This window comes from Chenopodium album, chromosome 24, assembly GCF_948465745.1.
Source record: "Chenopodium album chromosome 24, dcCheAlbu1.1, whole genome shotgun sequence".
Classification (NCBI taxonomy): domain Eukaryota; kingdom Viridiplantae; phylum Streptophyta; class Magnoliopsida; order Caryophyllales; family Amaranthaceae; genus Chenopodium; species Chenopodium album.
In genome coordinates, this window is record NC_137857.1 from 38,224,605 (window position 1) to 38,246,037 (window position 21,433).

A 21,433-nucleotide genomic window follows, 5' to 3' on the forward strand; every position below is an offset into this window, starting at 1 on the left:
TACCACAACCTAGGTCTGTTCACATTTACTTAATTTCAGTTCAGTTCAGCTCCAATCAGTTCAGTTCAGCTTCAATCAGTTCAGTTCAGTTCAGCTCCTAATTTAGCTCATTTCAGTTCAGTTCAGCTCCAATCAGTTCAGTTCAGCTTCAATCAGTTCAGTTCAGTTCAGCTCCTAATTTCCCTCTCTCATAAAATATTCATTTCAGCTCATTTCAGTTTAGTTCAATTTTATCAAGCTCCAATCAGTTCAGTTTAGTTCAGCTCCAATCAATTCATCTCAGTTCAGTAAATGTGAACAGATCCTTAGACATTCAGGCCACGTCAAAGAAACAAAGAATTCATATCCAAGCTAGAAATTCAATTTAATTGCACAAAAGATGGTTAACAATCAAACTCCAAATTTTAATACAAGATTCGTAGGGGAAGTATAAGCCTAATATACACATGCAATTAACCAACTCAAAAATAAACATAGAATAGATTAACCCAAATTGAATATAAAAATGGCCAAGTTCTCTCGCTTAGGTTTTCATCCAACCCCTAGCTAGACTATTCTCAGTCCATGGTGTATAACAAAGTGCTAAATTTTCCTACATGTTTTTTTAAGTGTTACAATTTGACTTTTTTTTTTTTTTTTTTTTTTTTTTTTTTTCAAATAATGGTTTTGACTAGATAAGTTTACTAATTAAAAGATCAAAGATTTGTTGTTGTATAAACATTGTTGGATTCGTTATAATGTATACTTTTATTATATCAATTTTTTAAATTTATTATAATAAGTTATTATCAAATTCTATTCAATCACTTAAAACTCTATACCGTTATGTGCATAACTACTGTATAACAAATCCTAAATACATATAAAAATGTTTCAGGTGATTCGATATACATTAGTTATGCAGTAGCTGATTATAATAGTATTACTAGTATACAATAACGAATTCTATTCAATCACCTAAATATCTATTATAGTCATATATTATTCATTATACAATAGTTGTACACTATTTAACAAATTCTATTCAATCACTTAAAAACCTATTTATTCAAAGTGTTGTACTGAAATAGAATATGAAATACTACGTAGTTACTCAAAAGTTACCGCCGAATAGGCGAATACGCCCAAATATATAAAGTGGTGACTTGTTAGTTGTTACGGTGTAATCGTATATGCACTTTCCTGGAAACAAAAGCACAAGCTTTTAATTTATTCACCTGAAGAAATCAAACAGTTTTCCTGATTTATCCCTTATCATAAAACCTTCCAACAATTTCAATACCAAACTCATAAGCTGTAATTTCAATCATGGAACTCCCAGATATTGTCGAATTTGCTCGGAAATTTTCTGTAATGGTTAGAATCAATGGCCCTGTAAGCTCTCTCTCCTTTCTCTCTCATCAATTTTATGAATTTATTTATTTTTTGATATATTTAGTGCTGAATTTCTCCATTTTATAGGATCCAAAAGGTCTAAAGATGAGAAATCATGCATTTCATCAATACCAGTAAGTTCCAACCTTCAGAATTCTTGCTAAATTGTTGCAAATTATAGGTTTTTTTTTTAAAGATTAATTTAATCTTACAAAAATTCAAACTTTTGTTAATTGTCATGTCATACAGTTCTGGGAAAACAACCCTTTCAGCTTCTGGGTTATTGTTGCCTCATAATCTTGTTGGCAGTGAAATTCATGATAAGGGTGCTGTAATTGTTACTGTTGCCTCAATTGTTGAGCCTTTTCTGTCACAAAATTCCAAATTGATCAATACCCAGGTTCAATTTCATTGCCCATATTGTAATTTTGTTACTATGTTTTATTTAAATGCTTATACTGCTTATAATGATGTTATTTAGGGTACTCCTGAGTTGATCCCCGGGGCTCGGATCGATGTAATGATTGAGGTAGTATAACCAATATTGTGATTTGGATTGAGTGCATTACTGTATTAGTTTTTTTCATTAATGTGTATTTTTTGTCTAGGTGAATGTAGGAATGGAGAATAAGGATGAAAATCCAAAGTGGTTTGGTGCCGAAGTTTTAAAACTGGTAGGTTTTGTATTTATGTGTGTTTGAGTTCATGCTTTTATAAATTGAATTGTTGTATTGTCATTTTCTTCTTGCTTATCAGTACATATTTCCATGAATATAGATCGTGTTGGTGGCCATGATGATACTAGTATAGAAATATATAATTATATTTATACGATCAATGGAGTAGGTTTATGGGTTATTGAGCAAAGAATTTGGTGATTTTAAGCTGTGTAATTTTTAGTACGAAGTATTTAGTTTCATAGCAATGATTGAAATTATGTTATGAATGTGTGGGATTGTTCTATGCAAATGTCTTAATTCTTGTGAATTTGTGATGTATTGTCTTGTACTTTGATTCCATTTTGTAAACATGATAATCTCAGAAATAATTTGAGTACTATCATAGGTTATTAGGTGAAGTATATGTTTCTTGTTTTTTTTAGAAATTTTATTACTCCGTATTCATTCAACCAATTCTTGATTAGAGCTATGTTTGTTCCAAACGTAATCATGTAATGTGTTCCTTGTCAGTTTCTTAGCTCATAATTCCCTTCACAAGCAGTGTTTAAGATCAGGGTGAGCCTTATGCTTTTTTAATTGCTATTTTTATTGTCAGCTTCCTTGTCTTGAATAGTTATCAGGGTTTTTGATGGTAAATTCTTAGTAAGATCTGCCATGAACCTCTGAAGGTGGATGTCCCTGCTGCTTCATCCGCTATTAAATCACTAATTGAAGCTTCTTCCGGATCATCGGAGCATGGTTGGGAGATTGGCTGGTCGTTGGCAGCTCATAAGGACAGCTCTCAAAAGTTTAAAGGTTCTATGCAAATTCAGGTTGGCTTGATAATTATGTTGTTGACGGTTTTTACTTAAGCTGATTATGACATGGAACCTTATAATTTTCTCTGGTTTCGTATTTAAAGGTGTATATTTTAATTTATGAAATTTAATCTGGTATGGAACTCATTTGTCCTTTCACTAACGCCCTTTCTCTTCAACTAATATTTATTGAACTTATTTTAGTGTTGCTGAACATAAAATTATTAATATTGAATTTTAATTATTTATACTATTTATCTTCACTGATTGGAACTTATTTTTACTGAAGTTTACATATTCTTGCTGAAATTCACATATTTTTACTGAACTTTAATTATTTGTACAGAATATTACTCCATATTTGTTTAAGGAGAAGAGAACAGGGCCTAACAATTTTGCAAAAACAGACATGGTTGCAGTTTTAACTATGTAATTCTTTTGTCTGAAAAAAAATTCCCTAGAATCCCTAGATTATGTCTTTCAATTCTGTTTGAATAGATTAATTATTACTGATAAGTAATTATCGCCACCTATTGATGTTGTATCAATATAATCACAAAAATAAACTCATTTTAAAGATAATTCATTACTACGTAACATGGCAATATATAAGTGCTGTTCGTGAGGACTAATAGTATTTTCCATCTTGATGCAGTAACATTGAGGAAAAGTACTTTTTAGAAGCAGGCTATCAGATATTATGTTAATAATACTGAAACATACTCAACTTCCTTCACCTTATCCTACTATGGGAGCCAGTTGGTTTGTATGCTAGTGCTGAGGGAGTATCTCGACTCTCTGCTTCAGTTAGTGTTAAAACTTCTAACCTAGATAATAAACCTTAATTTATGCATCATCTTCGAGGTGATACATATTCTTTTGCAAGAATCTTTTATCTCTTTGGTAGTGCAAGAGTTTCCAGTCTGTCTTGGGAAAGACTTTAAGCTGTAATGGCAGCTCTTAATCACTTTTTATCAATGATCTTATAGTATGGGGAAAATGCTATTCTTTAGCGTGATAAGTTTTTTGCTACTATGTTGGAGCTCTTGGAAGTATTCCCTAAACTCTGAAATTTAAATGTTTGCTTGGAGTCAATGGCCTCTAGAGTCTAGATTAGTACTGAACCATATATTTTTTATTCCAGGAAAAGATTGGCATTACATCTTCAACTGAGAGACCGAGGGATGTGAATATGATGGCTCAGGTTGCTTCTAGAGTTGCTTTTCTTCAAGTACCCTCATTACTTGATAAGGTGAAGTCTCAAAGCCCAACAATGCCATCAATATTGCTTTGTATGTTCAAATCACAATTGCATGGGATGACTAGGTGGCTTACTTTTTTTTAGGAGCTTCCAGAGATCACGATGTCAGTTTCAAATAAGAGAGGAGATTTTCTAGTCTCAATGGGATCTCCCTTTGGAGTACTCTCTCCACTGCATTTCTTTAACAGGTAGAATTTGACGCTTTCTTTTTCGATTTTTCTTGCTTTCTCTGATGGCTCTGAATTTGAGTTGCGTGTTCTACCCTTGGTCTTTTTGTTTTTTTGTTTTTTTATTATCTTAAAAGGGCTTAGACATTAGAGTAAATACATCATCCACAAATCTTCTGCCGTTTGTTGCTTTTGCCATCCTCTTGCTGGGCATAGCATATAGGCTTTATTTAAGTTATTTTAAATTTTCATTTTAATGTGAGTACCCTACTCTTCAACTTTCACTTAGACCTTTCAACTATCTTCGTATCTTGAATGACTTACTCTTAGAAAAAATATTGTATACAGAGGGAAAGTGAATAGAAAATTGGATGGCATATGCTTATAGACATTCCTGAGATCTAAATTTACAAAAATTAGCAAACAGATAAATCACAAATATGTATGTGTGTTTAATGTTTATGATGTATAAAACACATGAAATGCCGTAATCTAGCACCCATTTCCAAAGCCTCCATGCCCAATTGACATTGCTATTCAATCTAATCTGAAAACAGCCAGAAAAGTGGAGATCTTGTGCTTTAGCTTAAGCTCTTTCGTGCATTTCTTATTAATCTTTTGTCTCTGTATGTCTTCAAATTTGCTTGGCTCCATTTCACCAATTATTAGCTAGTGGTGGTCTAAAGATTTAGATTTTACAGGAATGACGGATTGTGGGGAAACCCCCGCATTGTCTTTCATGTATTTATTTTTCACTATGTATTGGATTTCTGATTGTATACTTTATTTTCTGCATGGATCAGCATATCAGCAGGTTCAGTTTCCAACTGCTACCCATCTACGTCAATGGATAGGTCATTATTGATGGCTGATATTCGGTGTCTTCCGGGTTTGTTCCTTCTCCCTTGGTGGTTACCTTTAGTAATTTATAGCTCTTAGGTACTAACTCTACTATTTATATATTAGGTATGGAAGGGGGTCCAGTCTTTGGTCAGAATGGATGCCTGGTTGGTATACTGAACAGACCTTTACGACAAGCTGGGGGGGCCGAAATTCAGGTAACTCGACTTCTGCCAATTAACTTTTAGTTCTCCTGGTGCTTGAGCTAAGGAGCCACCTTTGGATAACAGGTTATAACTCCATGGAAAGCAATAGAAAGTGCTTGCAATGGCCTGTTTCAGTTGGCGCCTGAAAAGTCAGAGAGAACTCAACTTGCTGGCGACTTCTGTGGCGTAAGGACAGCTACAATGAATTGCCTAAATTGTAGAGCTTCACCTGATTTAATTGAGAAGCAGCCTGTGAGCTATTGCTCTGTACCATTGGCAGTGGAGCATGCAATGTTTTCTGTTTGTCTTATTACCTTGAACAATGGAGTGTGGGCATCTGGCATTCTTCTTAATGACCAAGGCTTGATACTCACAAATGCTCACTTGCTTGAGCCATGGAGATTTGGCAGAACTCCTATACAGAGTGGCCCTGATGAGACAAGAATCAAAAATAAATTTTTTATGCTAGATGATTCTGTGCCCCTAAGGCATGCAGTGGAGCAGACAAGTGCAGTTGTCCAGTCAAGTTCTGCCCAACCTCTCAGTTATCTGCGTAATAGCCGTGGAATTAATCCAAACCACCAAGTTCATAGTGAAATAAGTGTCCGTGTAGATCTAATGGAATCATGGCATTGGTGTAAAGCTAAAGTGGTATATATTTCTAAAGGGCCCTTAGACATCTCCTTGCTTCAGCTTGAATCTGTTCCAAAGCAGCTAAGCCCTATCTGTGCGGATCTTACTTGCCCTTCTCCAGGATCAAAGGCTTTTGTTATTGGACATGGATTGCTAGGGCCTCGATGCAGTAAGGATGTATACTGTTTCTTTGTCGGCATTGTGATGTACCTTGAAATTTGAATCCTTGATCTTGCTCTAAATGCATGATGTGTTTGAACCATGATTTCCATTTTCTATAGGGTTCTCTCTTATCATTATGTGTGCTGCCAACTACCTAGTGACTTGTTTTACCAAACAATATATTTTTCTTAATCAAATAGATAGATACTGAGTAGCTAACAATAGAAGCTAATTTTTTACTGCTAAAATAACCAACAATTATTAGAACAGCTAAGTTGTGAGTCTTGCACTCTTGTGACAAAGATTGCCAGGATTTTCCAGGTTTCTTCAGTGCCCTGTCGTTTTATGTAAACAATTTCATTCCTGGGATAGTGGATTTGTAATTTCTTGTTTAATGTAAGCAGTAGAGTTTATACACATAATTTGTTTTTATCATTTCATCTGGAAGTGCCTTATGTTTGATGACCATATTTTTATATTGTATTGAAGTGGGGCCAAGATATTTGTTATATTTCTAAATCCCTTTGTACCATTATTATAGTGATTACAGAATGTTAACGTGATTTCAAATCTATAGCTTATTATCTCATTTATACCTTGCACCCTTTGGTCCCGTTCACTTGTTTTCTGTCTTGCATGTAAAGTCTTCTTCGTTTTTAAATAATGCACTTTCCGCCTTATTTTTCTGTACTTCTCAGACTTTCATTTTATGCATGCTTCACAATTCTATTTTCAGACCTGTTGCCAACTATCTCAGCTGGTGTGGTTGCTAAAGTTGTGAAGGCAAAAAAGCATGTGCCCGACCAATCTGCTTTGCAGAAAAGTTCTGCAGGAGAGATCCCGGTGATGCTGGAGACCACAGCTGCTGTGCATCCTGGTGGTAGTGGGGGTGCTGTAGTCGATTCATCTGGTTGCTTGATTGCCCTAGTGACAAGGTATGACACACATGATATTTTAAACACACATGATATTTTAAAGATCAATCTAGTTACTTTGTTACTGAAAGCACTGGTTTAATGATTAGAAGCTCAATTGTTGAGTATCTGCTGTAGAGTGATGGAATTTCATACATATTTTCTTTTGTCTGGCATAATTTCTAGGCATTGATGACGAAACTGGATATAAAAGATGAAAAGCCTTTAATCTCCCCCCACCAAATAAATAAATAAAAAAGATGATGGTTTCTGGTGAAGAAAAAATTGACTAATTGACATGGGGGCTCCCTTTTATGTTTTTCTTCCACTATTCATTTTAAGCTGCTCGATATCTTTTACCTTGGACCTGCTAATTCCTGTAAAAATTATTCCTTTATGGAGCTAAATATTTTATATTCGATTATACTCTGTACTCTTAACTCTTAAAAAGGTGATACCAAAAAAATGGTGAAAATTTGTTTATAAGTGCTGAAATATTTGTCTGCTGCCAAATAGTTCCATTTATTTTGTGCTCTGTTGTGTTCTACTTTTCCTGAACATCACATAAAGTCCGAACATATTTTAATGTATTTTTTGCGTCGAATGTTTGATTTTATGGTGTGGAGTCCCTGATGATCGTAACATATTTGCATACAGTAATGCCAAGCATGGAGGAGGAACAGTTATACCACACATGAATTTTAGCATACCATCTGCAGCTCTGGAACCAGTTTTTATATTCGCTAAAGGTAATTGTGCCTTACCATGTTACATGTAGAAGTGTAGAATAGATGGCTAATCAATTCTGTTGTCGCTAAGGCATTCGAATGGAAACCTTCACTCTTGTGGAAAAGTAACAGTTTCAATGCTTCATTATATGGCTTCTATAGTAGCCGTAGTGCTAACCCAGCACTGAGAAGTCCTCTTCATTCACATTGAAAAAATGTATGATTTTCTCAAACAAGTCTTCTCAGATATTGTGGTATGTCTCAACATTGGGCATCACTTTTTCTATTGCTATGATTTACTTAAAAGGCTCCCCTCTATAATACACTTGTGACAGGTTTTTGCTGTAGTCTGTTGACGTCTAGAAGTTGCCTTTTAGGGATGGAGAGGATAACCCCCCCCCCCCCCCCCTTCCCCTCCCTCACTTCCTTCCCTATCATCTGCATGCAATTGAATTGACACCACAATAATTCTGAATCGAAATAATGGAGCCTTTAGTGTTACATAAAAACATTGCTGATAACTGAGCCTATCTCCACTGTTCATTTTCTAATAATAGCTGACAACTCTTCTTCTCCACAGACATGCAGAATCTCTCAGTCCTTCAGCAACTGGATAGACCAAACAAGGATCTTACTTCAGTGTGGGCAATGATGCCATCAATTTCACCTGATCCAGATCCCTCCTTGCATAGTGCGGATGACTTGATCAGGAAAGAAGAGGGAAAACAAAGCAAGGGCTCTCAATTTGCAAAATTTATTAATGAGAAAAAGAAGCTGTTGGGGAATTCACGTCATCTTAACACAATGCAAAACCTTTCTCATGGTACTATCCACAGCAAGTTATGACAGCTACTAAAGGCTCTTTGGATCCTACAAAAATGCCGAAGCTTTCTTAGGAGGAAATTGCAAGACATTGACAACAAGCTATTCAATGGCTTATTTTCCTGACATGGGCGAACCACAGTAAGGGAAGTGTGAGCTTTGTGATGTGTTGAAAAATTTAATCTTATTTATGGATGCCTATCAACCAAGATAATCACATGCTTTCTTGACTCTGGTTCGCCCATAGTGTAAGGACAATTTCCAATTGAATTTTTTTGTTAATGCTTTGTAATATGCTGGTAAAAAGTAGGAAAAAGAAAAGAGAAACACATACATCATTTACCCTTGTATTTTAAGCTATGTAAGCTCACTGATGACCTATAGGAAGGATGTTCTATCGATCTGGTCAAAACGTCTTGTAAATTTGTTACTTGTAATTGAATTGGTTAGCTGCAGCATTTCTGTCTAAGGTTTCGTTTGTGATGTATATGATTCTTGTATAGTTTCTACTATGGATCAGTCCTTACAAGTTACACAAAGCCGATAATAATTCAATCCTCTGCTTGGAGCTTATTGTGTATTGTAAGATTGTTACATTGCTATAGGTATGGAATTGCAGCAATGTAAAGGGAAGCGAATTGCCACCTGACCTTATTTCCCTACTTGAAACCTCGGAATACAAGCTTGATGCTTTCTCGCTGTAACTGTGGGTATTGAATGTTATCCTTATGGACCAAGAAGTTTGGTTACTTAGAAACCTCGATTTTCATTTCAAGTACTGAAATATGGAATATCCCCTGTTTTTAGAGTAAAGAATTGAATTTCAGAATTATCGGATTAAACTCTAGCATAATTCTTGGTAATGGCTGGAAGCCCAAGCAGCATAGCGTTACAACAAAACTTCACTAATCTCATTGCGATTCGTAATGATTTCGAATTTATTCATCTAGATGAATAAAAGGCGAAGAAATCATCAAACTTTGTCCATATTAAGGAGTAAACTCTGATTGTGCAAGACTTGATCTTGAAAATGGATTTATGTCACTCTAGTAGACCTGATGTTTTGTAACTCATTACCAGAAACAAGAAAGTTTGACATCAAAGGAAAACAATATCAACACAAGTAGGTTTTGATCAACAAACGTCGACTTTATGGTTCATTTCTTCATTACAACCAACAACGTCAGACAATAAGGTAGCTAAACAAAAGCAGCATCACAACAAAAACAAGTCTAGTCCAAGAACAACCGTGACAACAAAACTCACGTCGTCGGACGAAGATAATGAACACTACATACTTATATTTACAGGACGACATGAAACCATGAATAACATCATTAGCAACATCAAAAGGCAAGTAGCTAGATATATAACATAGTAAAGGTCATAAACTCATAACTAGTACTCAGTTGAACTTTTGTCAATCGGTCATTCAAACATGCCTGCTCCTCGTCTCTCCACTGTAAAGCCTGTAAATTTAACACATAAATTACGATTTAATTAACATGTACTAGTATATTGCAACCGTTAAATAAATTCTCATCAATTAAAATATCTAGTTCATCCGCTAAAAAAACTCCATAATAATATCTTGTGCAACCAATAAAATAAATTTCCGTTAATATTTAAATTACTCCAAGTTTTTCCTCATTAATTTTCAAAGATCTATCCTAGATCTATTATGTTGCACCATATTACGAAACATATAAATGACATAAAATGATACTCCGTAAAACATAAATTTTTTTTTTTTAAAAAAATATCATATACTTAGTACTAAGTCCATAGTAGCTTTGTCCAAAATTTACATTGTCCAAAATCAATCATCCAATATTAACCAAACAGATCCTTCGCACATGTGTGATTACTGATAAGTTTATCCAATTTGTATGGTCCAATATACTTGTACAATATGTACATGACATAAAATATCCTTATAAACCTTTTTTCTTTTCTGTCCTTTTTTTTTTTTTGGTGATCTTTAAGGTTTTAGCTTGCCAAACCAAATTATTTTTATCATTATTAGGCAGATCTGTCTAGATATAATCATATAATTAGAATTTTTATATGAGTACACTTTGTACATATGCTTACAATAAAAATAAGCATGAATCTTAAGTATTTGGTACGTGTAACATGAAATAAACCAAGTATAAAGTATATGTAACGTTAATTACCAGTCATAAACAGTAGGAGAGGTTGCTTGAGAGGGCTTATCAAAGATCTGATTTCCAATATTCCTAGAGTTTAGGTTGCTCCCTGGGTTAAACACACTCCTCCACACGTTTTCCTTACTACGTGCCGAGTTCGGTGTCGTCGGTGTTGTTGGTGTTCCCGGTGTTCCGGGGCTAGCCGATGTCGCTGCTGGCATCGACAACGACCTTTGGTATTTCGCCGCCTCCCCTTCTACAATAACACACAAGATAACACTCTATATGTTATGAACAACAAAATATATTAATTGTTATGTGCTTGTTTGGTTGACATAAAAATATATCGAACTGAAAAAACGTGCTTACCTTGGTTGGCTAAGTTTTGAACTTGGAGCTTCCTGAGCTTGCCGAGGCCACGGTCAGGGTGCGGCCCGGCTACAACATCATCCCATAGTTTCTCTAGTAGCACCATTTTTTTCTTGTTGATTAAAAATGGATAAGTTAGTGGCTTGTTTATATAGACAAAAGTTAGTGATAAAATATCTAGGATGATATTGCCACGTTCGTAATTTGCTATTTACACACCCATTGGATTTTGACAGATTTTTTTTTAGTATGGTAATAATAAGATATTGCCATTTGTCACTTCTTAATTGAGCTTTTTTAAATCAATAATATCTTCTTTTATCTCTAATGCTCCGTATTTGATGAGCTACATAACACATCATGCTTAGGAGCACTTTGAACAAAGGATTTATTTTGCAATCAAGTTCATTCTATCCACCAAAGTAAGGTTATTGGCTATTAGTTTGTTTAAAATATCTAATTTAATAAATTAGTTGAAAATAGAATTTAACCATTTAGACGAGCTTACTCTACAACACCTTATTATGAGATAATAGTATTTGAATCACCTTATAAACCGAACATATATTTAAAACCATCATATTGATCTTATATTAATTATTATAATTCCGTCTCTCATATAAAGATTCAACACTGGTGAAATAAGTCCAAATTATTACTAAGCCCTTATCCTAACAAGTTGTAACATAATAAGAAAGATCTAGATTGGCCAAATAGCATAAGGGAGTGAAAGTATGGAGTAAAGAGGGAGTGGAAATAGTAAAAATGCTAAGGATAAGGTTGATGAGTGGGGCCCACATAGAAAATATCCTATGAAAGAGAAATGATTTCGGATCAACTTCCACCTGTCTCCTACTGACTACTGAGTACAATAATTGTCCTGTTCTGTAAATGCCAATTGTGGGTCCCAAATTGGATGTTGGCCGTCGAAGATGACATGTGGAGCCTTAAAAATTTTGATTATGGAATCTAATCTAATCCCATGTATTAAGCTTAATCAAAAGTTTATGGTCCCGTCTAAAATGAGGTATTTGGTCACGTGAGTAGATATAAATCTCAAATAGTTGGGTAAAGAAATTTTGGTTGTTCTTTAAGAATGGTAACTTTTTGTAAGAAAGATTGAGCAATTCCTCAAAAAAAAAAAAAAAAAAAAAAAAAGCAAATTCTTAGTATGATTGTAGTATTAAAATTATTATTTTTATGAGAGTTTTGTTTCTGTTGCCAACCTTAAAGTGTGATAAATCATTCACTCGCAAACCTCAAGTAAATCGATTAAATAATGATTTTGTACAGATTGATGGGAAATTGATTTTGGCACACCCTTTATTGATTGTGGCATACCCCTATGTGAAAAGGGCATAGAAAGCTATACTCTCCCATAGGAATGCCAAAATCAATTAAGAGTGTGCCAAAATCATTTCCCAGATTGATGGACAACAGTATAGGTCTATATTTATATAGGAACACATAAGTTAAATTGTGGAGAAGGTTTTGCGTAGAATGGACTCATGTGAGTCCAGTTTATAACCTTCAAACACACCACCTCCATTTTCCTTATGCTAAACTTGCCACTTTAGTGATTAAATTTTTTTTGTATGATTGGACTCACGTGAGTCCGTTCTACACAATACTTTTCCTAAATTGTGTTAATGACTTTTGACATCAAGCATAATTTATCTAACATTATCTTCGATGATTAATCAAATTCAAACCTAGCTTATCTAATATCATCAAAATTCATTTTAATTGTTGAGGCATAATAGTTTTAACCAAATACACAAACATTTTAAGAAAAGTAAACATGTAAAAGACAAGACATTGAGTTGGTACATCGTTTGTATACAAGTTTCTTAATCAAAAGTAAATTCCTACAATAAAGAACATTTTAGCTATTGATTGATAAGAATGATGTAATTCAACATAGTGATAAAGAACATTTTAGCTATTGATTGATAAGAATGATGTAATTCAATATAGTGATGTGGACATATATTAAAATAACTCATTGAAAGATGCCATATAACGTGATTGATAAGAAAATGACAACTTTAATAAGTAGTATGGTAACCATTAAGCATTATAAGAGCATGACGAGCAGTAATTAAGTTATTATCTTGTGAAAATCAGCATATTTATTCAGTGATGAAGTGGCAAAGATAAGATGTTGAATGGTTGAATATTCTGCAAGCTTAGACAATCAACCTCCAAAGTTGGTGGTATGTCTTTGTCTCAGCATCTTTTTTTTTTTTTTATCTTGAATGCATCTTTGCAAATCAAGTACTGACCAATGGTTCTGTCTTCAGAATTGTAAAACCTCATTGTTACAGAAATTCTTGCATTTTGTGAGAGGAGTGTTTGGAATGGGGTTATAGTTCGCGCAACATGTCTATTAGACACCTAACCTAAACTCGTATTTTAGAGCTACTTAATTCAGACCTTCAGGATGATTAGGACATAGATTTGGGTGTGGTGTGTACGAAATTCAAGATGCAGCCGAGTACATATGTAAGGAAATATATATCTCAAAAATCCAAAAGACAACTCTTGTCATCCATCTCCCCTTAAAGAGCTACTTAGTTCAGACCTTCAGGTTGATTAGGAGAGGAAAGAGCTAGATCCTTTATCTTAAAGCTGTTCGGTTTGGCCTTCTATGTTCGCCTCAACACCTTCTCCGATCATCACCATCATGACCATGAGACAATCACAAACAGTAGGTATTATGTCAAAGAAAATTTATTGGTGATTAAAAAAAAAATAGAGTTCCTGACTAGCAAACTGCAAGCTTGCAGCTTCTAGCAATATTATGATTCAACCTGCTAGCCATGTTTTCAAGCACTTCCTCCAAATATAATTCTAGGACTGCTTTGGTCCATTTACTTTCAGCTTTCACCATAGTACCGCAGGACTCTTGTGATGGCAACAACTGACGTCTGAAGGGTCATTACTTCGAACCTCTTTCACAATTACAATTTGACAGGAACAAAACCGTTTCCATGCTTCCAAGCTATAAGCCATAAACATTGGAGAGAATAAGAGCTTCCATACTTTTCTGCCAAAATATTTATCTTGCACGGACAAGACACCGAGGTGGTAACATAACATCGACATCATCTTATCCATTAGCAGCTGCCGCAGCGTTGCCCATGCTAGTGTATAAAAGAAAGGATGAAAACGCTTTTGGGATTACCCATGAGCATGGTTATAAATTATAATGACCAAATTCAAAACACATGGGACATTGAATAATCTGGGAGAGATGAAGTACAAGGGCTACATACCTACCTGTCAAATAGCTTCTAAAAAAAATGGATTAGACAGCATCATTAATGAGAATTATGATTTCTCCTCCGAGTAAGCTCACACTTGATATTAGCTTACCATAAAGTGATAAAGGTAGACTTGCCTTAAGATATCACACTTTTATAACCATAGTAAGAGACAATTTTTAAACAATCCTGATTAGTAGCTAGCACTTGAACTAGAGAAATTACACCACATATCTACTTAACTTCTGTACTTCTCATCTAGTCAGCTGAAGGTATACAGTATACACCATCCACATTCAAACCATGCATCCAATGAAGACAATCATCAATACCTCTAGTTCATTGACAAAAGCCAATAGGGAGCCATATAGCCAATTGTCACTCACGACATAGTAGGGAATAGAGTAAGCTTCTACTTTGAGTAAAACCTCTCTTTATAAGCATCTCCCGACTTCCCTACAAGCAACTAATTTTCAATTCTAGCATAACAATGATGGAGAAAGTCCAAGCTATATACCAGAAGTACATGGTTATCACATTTATCAGATGCACAAAGTGTGTAAAATATGGCAAACGTGAATGCTTTCAGCACAGGCATACTCATATTACTTTCAAGTTATCAAACAAGAACAGACAAATAAAGTTCTACGGAGTAGATTCTAAATTTCACTTTAAAACATTATGCTTTGCCAAACTGAAACCTGCTAGAGACTATGAATCCTAATGAGACACTATATACTTTGCTCAAGACTCAAGAGTCATATTCACCATTATGTTAATACCCATTGTATCCTTATCATCTTATCTTATAGCAAATAGAGAAACCCCTTCATTGATTAAAAAATGGATCCAAGATCCCCTATCAAAGTTTTTTTGTTTTGTCAGAGAGAGAGAGAGAGAGAGAGAGGGGGCTTAAAACCTAGACCATTTGGCATCCCCAGTTCCGTAAAACTTATCACCAGAGAAGTAATCCCTACTAAACAAACTGAGGGATTATGTGAAACAATGTGCCGCGGATAACAAAAACTATATAGTCACAAACAAATTATTAGAAGCTTCGTCCTTTTCACCTAATATCCACACTTGGGCTTACAAGTTACTACCTGAACATGTTCTAAGCTTATCAGCTGTGGCCTAAACTTATATGAGCTAATTAGCCTTTGTCTAGAACTCTAGCCACTAGACTATTTTTCAAAAAAAAAAAAAAAAAAAAAACTATTAGGTGAAAAGAAAAAGGTTGAAGTGCCACAGAGTTACCGTGTTTCCAAGAATGAGCAGGAGTCTATTTCCTCTAGTATGAGTTGCTTATCCAGGCATCTTATGAGAAAAAATCCATCAAATTTCACAGATATCATCATATGAATTTTCAGGGGAACACACTTGTAGTTCTGCATCAATACAAACTGTCATGATGCTTCTCTGTAACATTTTTTTTTTTTGGAAAACGCTTCTCTGTAACATTAAACAATCACATATAACACGCAAGCATGTGTTTCAGGTTTTTGGAAATATTATTTGCTCAAAGAGTCATTTACACGCAAGCATAAACATGATGTATTTAACGGATTGATAGCACCAGAATTTAAACAGACAATTCACATGGTCAAGGATGCAAGCAAAAGCAACTATAAAAACACTACAAACAAACAGTCCACAGTATGGCTCTTCACCAATTCTTCTCTCTTTTCAAAAAAAAGTCAGTAACAAGCTGGCTGACTAAATAGTTCCATGAAACTACAATACAGGCTACAAAATGCATTTTAAGAAAAAGATGAAATACATAGCATTACACCTGAGTCCATTTAACTACACAGTGTCTGGATGCAAGCTAAAGAATTATGAAACATCGTCTATTAAGCCAATTTAGGACTAATCCAATCCTCTTTAGAATATTATATCCAGCACTCAGCAGTACACTATGTAAGGGAATTTCTTCTTTCCTAGGTTTTAATTCTTTGTGTCTTATTATTTGAGAAAAATTCAATAAATTCGAAAAAATAACAGGAAAAGTTCAAACAAATAACATACAGTATTTTACAAATGAAATTGCTCAAATTATAAAAGTGATTATACTCTTCTTAATGCTTAAAAATTAGAATACTGAATGTGATGATATTTACAATCTCAGTTACATGATACGCTAATCTAATGTTGGAGAAGATAAGAAAACTTATTTCCCAATATATACTGGTAATAAAAGTAGGAGCAAGTATAAACACATTACCTGAGGGTTGAAAATTTGATTTAAATTAAATTTTTTTGACACCAACTGCTAATAGATATTAAGAAAAGTGAACTACAAAAGATTCTAGTCAAAATGAATAACAGCTTTGTTGGAGAGGCATGCTTTATTCATATACACCATAAAGTTCAAACATATTTTAACTGCAAACGAAAAGCAACATAAAATTGGACTCGGGATCAATGAGTTGCAAATGAATTTGGCAACTGCAGTTCCTCAAGAGGACTTGTCAAGATGCAAGTAATGGCAGCATAAATATAAAAGGGAGAAACATGGGTAGAATAAATAAGCTAAGAAAATCATCTCCATATAGTTCTAGAAGAGGCCGTGCAGAAAAATGGAATTAAACTCATTCCAAAAAAAAATCTCTATGCACACCAGACGGAATGTAGGCAAAACATAAGATGAAATTAAGCCAAAAAATCAACTTACGAATATATACTTGGTAAAGCATAACCACCTACTTGAACAAATTTGAAGAATAACCAACCAATGTTATACTTGCTCCTAGCAAACAAAAGTATATCAACAATATGGAAATCAAAGAAGTACACCTTCCAATAGAAAGAAATGTAACATCGAATACCACAAATATTTTACTCGTATTCAATTATCAAGCCCGTAGTAAAGAGTAAACCTATTAAAAAACACATGGAAATCCATTAACACCCTATTTCTCATCAAATTAAATTGATAATTCAGAACTAAGCAGTGAACCTAAATGCATTCAACCAATCATCTAGCCACAATTCTCCACTCAATTGATTCTCCCCCTAGGCCTCAACCTTTCCTTTCTAGATTGAATTGAGCCAAATATAGGTTACAATATCATTTATAATCACCACTACCAAGCTTTATGGCCCACGCTTGTTGGGGTTGTTCATCCCAAGTCCTACATGGAAGAAATAAGGAGAGTACTTCCTTATAAGTAGAAGCATACTCCAATTAGAATGAGGCCTTTTGAGAAGGTGCCTAAAAACAAATTCATGTGGACTAGGCTCAAAGCGGAACAATATCATACTAATATGAAGTGTAGTGTGTGCATGCAGCCTAACAACACTAACTACTAGATGTCTATTTCTAACCCTGAATGGATAAGTACCCATACCAGATCGTCAACACTTAGAACATGGGTTAAACACTTTTACCTTCCAATTTTTAATGTTATTTTTTACTAAATTCATGATATTGTTTCACAAAATAGACTAGGTAGACAGTTAAACACATACACAGGTTGGACATGGGTACACGAGTACGAGAAACAAAGCGCATGCCTATGACGATTAGAATGAAAAGCTAATGAAAACAATAAAGATGGGAAGAAAAAAATAAAATAAAACAGAATGAGTGAATGCTAGCACCTCCATATTAAAATTTTAAATAGTCATAGGCTAGAATGAGATCAGCTTAACCACTCATCCTCTCTTAACTTGCCTTTGCTTCACTCAACAAAAAGTTGGACAAACTTGACATTAACACTCGATGAATGACATTAGACGGGCTCTCTCATTTTGTTGCCTCCAAAAGTGAACTGATTTGAAGAGGTGTTAAGGAGTCAAATATGTTATGGTGACACAAGCCAAGACATTTTTTTGGAACAATTTGCTGAGATACCTCCTCCTTGAATTAAAGAAAGAAGAAAAAGATGCCCATATCAAGCATAATAACAAACAAATAGTTACCTTGACTAAAACTTAGGCAAAAAGCTTATTAACCTTCCTATATGCCGGAAGTGATGCCATTGGCTTAAAGGTTAGCATTATATCTAGGTTTAGCAGTTTAGCAAACCTGAACTCGTTATAAACTCATCTAAACCAAGATATTATAGCCAAAGTTTCCAGAACATAATTTACAGGCTCTCATGATAATCATCATTATGCAAATCTCTACACCAAGAATATCAATATGCTATGAATGTCATCCAATCTATAACATTATTAAACCCCAAGGGATTAACATGTTAACGACATGTGTCATATTTTGTCATCATAAAATTTATGACATAGCGCCACATAGATGATGACATGAGAACACCTTAATATTTGGATTAGATTTGAACCATTACATCTCTTGAAATTTCCAACTTTTCATTACCACTATTCCACAATTAATGTCACTTTATTACTTAATTAACAATCATATATGAATTGTAACTTTTCATTAAGGATTATAAAAGTTTTTAAGAATTATAAACAATTCCCTACTTAATTATAAAACAAATACTACTCCGTATTGCATATCTCTTTCTATCCTCAACTAAGTTTACCATTCTTATTTTATAATTTAAACTTAAGGTGTACATTGGTTCCAAAATATTATTTAAACTCGAAGGTAATTTTTAGCTTTTTTGTATTTAAACATAACCCAAGGCATTGCACGGGCCCCAAACTAGTTATAGCCTCTAAAATTCCAACCAACTTGAGTAGCATGTCCCTCACTTCATAGACATGCAATAATCATGGTGGTACTGCGGTGACTAACTAATCAAACAATCCATATGCTCACTCTAAGGGAATTGCTTCCCTTTGGTACATATATAATATTAATTGCTTAGATTAAAAGGACAAAATATTTGAAAAGATTCTTAGGCATGACTATGGTATCACAAACCCATCAATGGAAGGATGTACTTGACTACATCAACCATTCGTGCATTTTAAATTCATATCCAAAGATTGCATTTACAATTCAGATGTGCATCAATGGAATGGGCCCATTAATTCCTAATACATTATATTGCTTAAGGAATAAAGCCATATTCCTTCCAAGCACCAGCAATAAAAGCTCACGACATTTACTTTTTAATCACCTATAACAAACAGAAAGGGACTTATGAAGGACTCACAACATTGACTAGTCCTCCAAAGTTACTAGAGAGACAGTTAGTAACCATCACCTCATCGCTTATGAAGATTTCAAAAAAGATATGTGATGATTGCAAAAGAAGCCATGAGTTTGAGACAACTCTTTCATATTCTTAGCTATGTGACATGGAGTAAGCTTTGACTTTGGCACCATGTGAAAGACTTAAAGTCTCCGATTAGAAGACAACTTTTTCATGTACTTGGTTACGTAGAGTTAGCTTAGACTTTGACATCATGCTAGAGATATACATCAAACAATGTCTATTTTGGGTATTTCTACTCAAAATGATTCTTCGCTCTTTACTCATTAACATCATCCTCCTATTCACGTGTCCTTTATCTTTGGTTAAGGTGAGCACATACTCTTCTCCTCCCCACCCCCATCCCCCTCCAAAAAAAAAAAAATTCCGCATCCACATTAATTATCAATCCAACTCAATGATGAGTCTATTTTACATATATTTTTATTCCCCATCCCACGATCATATTTGTGCTTATTTGAGCCTACGGAGCTATTTTATTACTAATATACTTTTTCTAGTGTTTTTGTAGAGTTGATATTATTTTGTAGGAATTTGCAGAATTATGATAATTTCCAAGCTCATTGAACCACTACAAAGACATTGGAGTCGAACCGTATTTTGTAGAGAAATTTAATTTGGTGATTAAGGGCTCACTTAAGTGAAGAAGCCCAACTGGCTTTGGACAATGAGGCCCGGTCGACGTTAGGCTGCTTCAACGAATGGGCTGCCTATCTTGGGCTTGTTAATATTGGGTTTTGTTTGCTGATAATTGTTGGTTTAGGAGTAGTAGTTTGACGGGGAATCAAACTCCTTTTCCTTTCTTTATTTAAGGAGGAGCTTTTCATTATTATTAGGAGTTAGGTTTAGCTAGTTTTATTCATATTCTTAGATTTAGTTTGGTCGGTAGCTTGGTGAGACTATTCGCCTTTTGTTTTCTTTGTTTTTCTTTAGTTCACTTTAAGCTTTTAATCTTTATTACTTCTTTAAATAAGCTTATTAGTTTGTTGAATCTTTATTGCTTTTATTTTAGTATTTGCTTCCCTATTAGTTTTATTTTTATTGCTTTTAATCATGCTTTCTTTAATTGCTTTGGTCTGTATCATGTTTTCTTTAATTGCTTTGATTAGTTTAGATTTAATTATGCACGATTAGTTTAATTCTAGGGTTCTTGGGGATCCATAATTAATATGAAGGGATAATTTGTTATTGTTAATTAATGAAAATGCATGATAATTTCTTTACAATTAGATTATGAATCGAGCAGATGTGATTTGATTGTAAAAGTATAACAATATTGAATTGATGAATCGAGCATATGTTAATTTGGTATTAAAGGCTATTTTCAATACGAACTTAGATCTAGTAAATTGCAAGAGTTTGTTAGATCTATGTTGATTAATAAATTGCAAGAATCTGTTTATCATGTTATATGTGCAATATTAATTATTGATTGTTATGTTTTATCCCGGAATATTAATTATTGGTGAACCTGTGACCCTAGGCTTTTTATTATCTGATTTCTCCCTATTCTTAATCTTCGTAATAATTAATTAGGAATAGAAAGACTTGTTTCCCTATGGATTCGACTCTACTTCCCTATCTACATTAGTTAGAGGACTTCGATAATACTTTTGATTAGGTGATATGACTTTAGCCTGTCACTCAAATCCTCTTTCCTGCGCTAAAACCACAACCGTGTCCATAACATTATGTCATGTGAACACAGGTTCAAAGTTTAACACTAAATTTGAACATCATAGTTCTAAATCATTTGCCTAATGTCATAACTTGTGAGCATAAAAAAATCTATTTGGTCTCAATATGCTAAATGATGTTCAAAGTTTGTCGTTAAAAGGAAACTAAGATAGCAAGAAAAAAAGCAATAAATGCATATTGCACACCAAGAGCTACCACTTGACTTGGCCTTCACTGAAA

The 21,433-nt window shown here is 34.2% G+C and overlaps 2 protein-coding genes across 2 annotated transcripts; one reads left to right on the forward strand and one right to left on the reverse strand.

Annotated features, from left to right (window-relative positions):
- The first annotated feature begins 1,187 nt into the window (after positions 1 to 1,187).
- LOC145610135 (glyoxysomal processing protease, glyoxysomal-like) lies at positions 1,188 to 9,071 on the forward strand. Its single transcript, XM_081665404.1, has 14 exons — positions 1,188 to 1,374; positions 1,462 to 1,508; positions 1,624 to 1,774; positions 1,856 to 1,903; positions 1,983 to 2,048; positions 2,723 to 2,866; positions 3,996 to 4,103; positions 4,197 to 4,300; positions 5,083 to 5,168; positions 5,246 to 5,337; positions 5,410 to 6,127; positions 6,857 to 7,055; positions 7,692 to 7,783; positions 8,343 to 9,071. The coding sequence occupies exons 1-14, from the start codon at positions 1,309 to 1,311 to the stop codon at positions 8,606 to 8,608; spliced, it is 2,187 nt and encodes a 728-aa protein (XP_081521530.1). The 5' UTR covers positions 1,188 to 1,308; the 3' UTR covers positions 8,609 to 9,071.
- Positions 9,072 to 9,712: 641 nt separating this feature from the next.
- Positions 9,713 to 11,260, reverse strand: LOC145610136 (auxin-repressed 12.5 kDa protein-like). The gene is made up of 3 exons (XM_081665405.1): positions 11,104 to 11,260; positions 10,762 to 10,990; positions 9,713 to 10,053 (listed from the first exon to the last, which is right to left on the reverse strand). Exons 1-3 carry the CDS (start codon positions 11,207 to 11,209, stop codon positions 10,017 to 10,019), a joined length of 372 nt encoding a protein of 123 aa, XP_081521531.1. The 5' UTR covers positions 11,210 to 11,260; the 3' UTR covers positions 9,713 to 10,016.
- Positions 11,261 to 21,433: the final 10,173 nt, after the last annotated feature.

Excerpts from the sequence above, each read along its gene's own strand:
- LOC145610135 (XM_081665404.1), top strand. The coding sequence starts at position 1,309 with ATGGAACTCCCAGATATTGTCGAATTTGCTCGGAAATTTTCTGTAATG. Across the intron at positions 1,375-1,461 it reads TGGTTAGAATCAATGGCCCT|GATCCAAAAGGTCTAAAGAT; the intron begins GTAAGCTCTCTC and ends TCCATTTTATAG. Across the intron at positions 5,338-5,409 it reads CTGGGGGGGCCGAAATTCAG|GTTATAACTCCATGGAAAGC; the intron begins GTAACTCGACTT and ends TTTGGATAACAG.
- LOC145610136 (XM_081665405.1), bottom strand. The coding sequence starts at position 11,209 with ATGGTGCTACTAGAGAAACTATGGGATGATGTTGTAGCCGGGCCGCAC. Across the intron at positions 10,991-11,103 it reads TCAAAACTTAGCCAACCAAG|AAGGGGAGGCGGCGAAATAC; the intron begins GTAAGCACGTTT and ends GTGTTATTGTAG. Across the intron at positions 10,054-10,761 it reads TCTCCTACTGTTTATGACTG|GCTTTACAGTGGAGAGACGA; the intron begins GTAATTAACGTT and ends TTAAATTTACAG.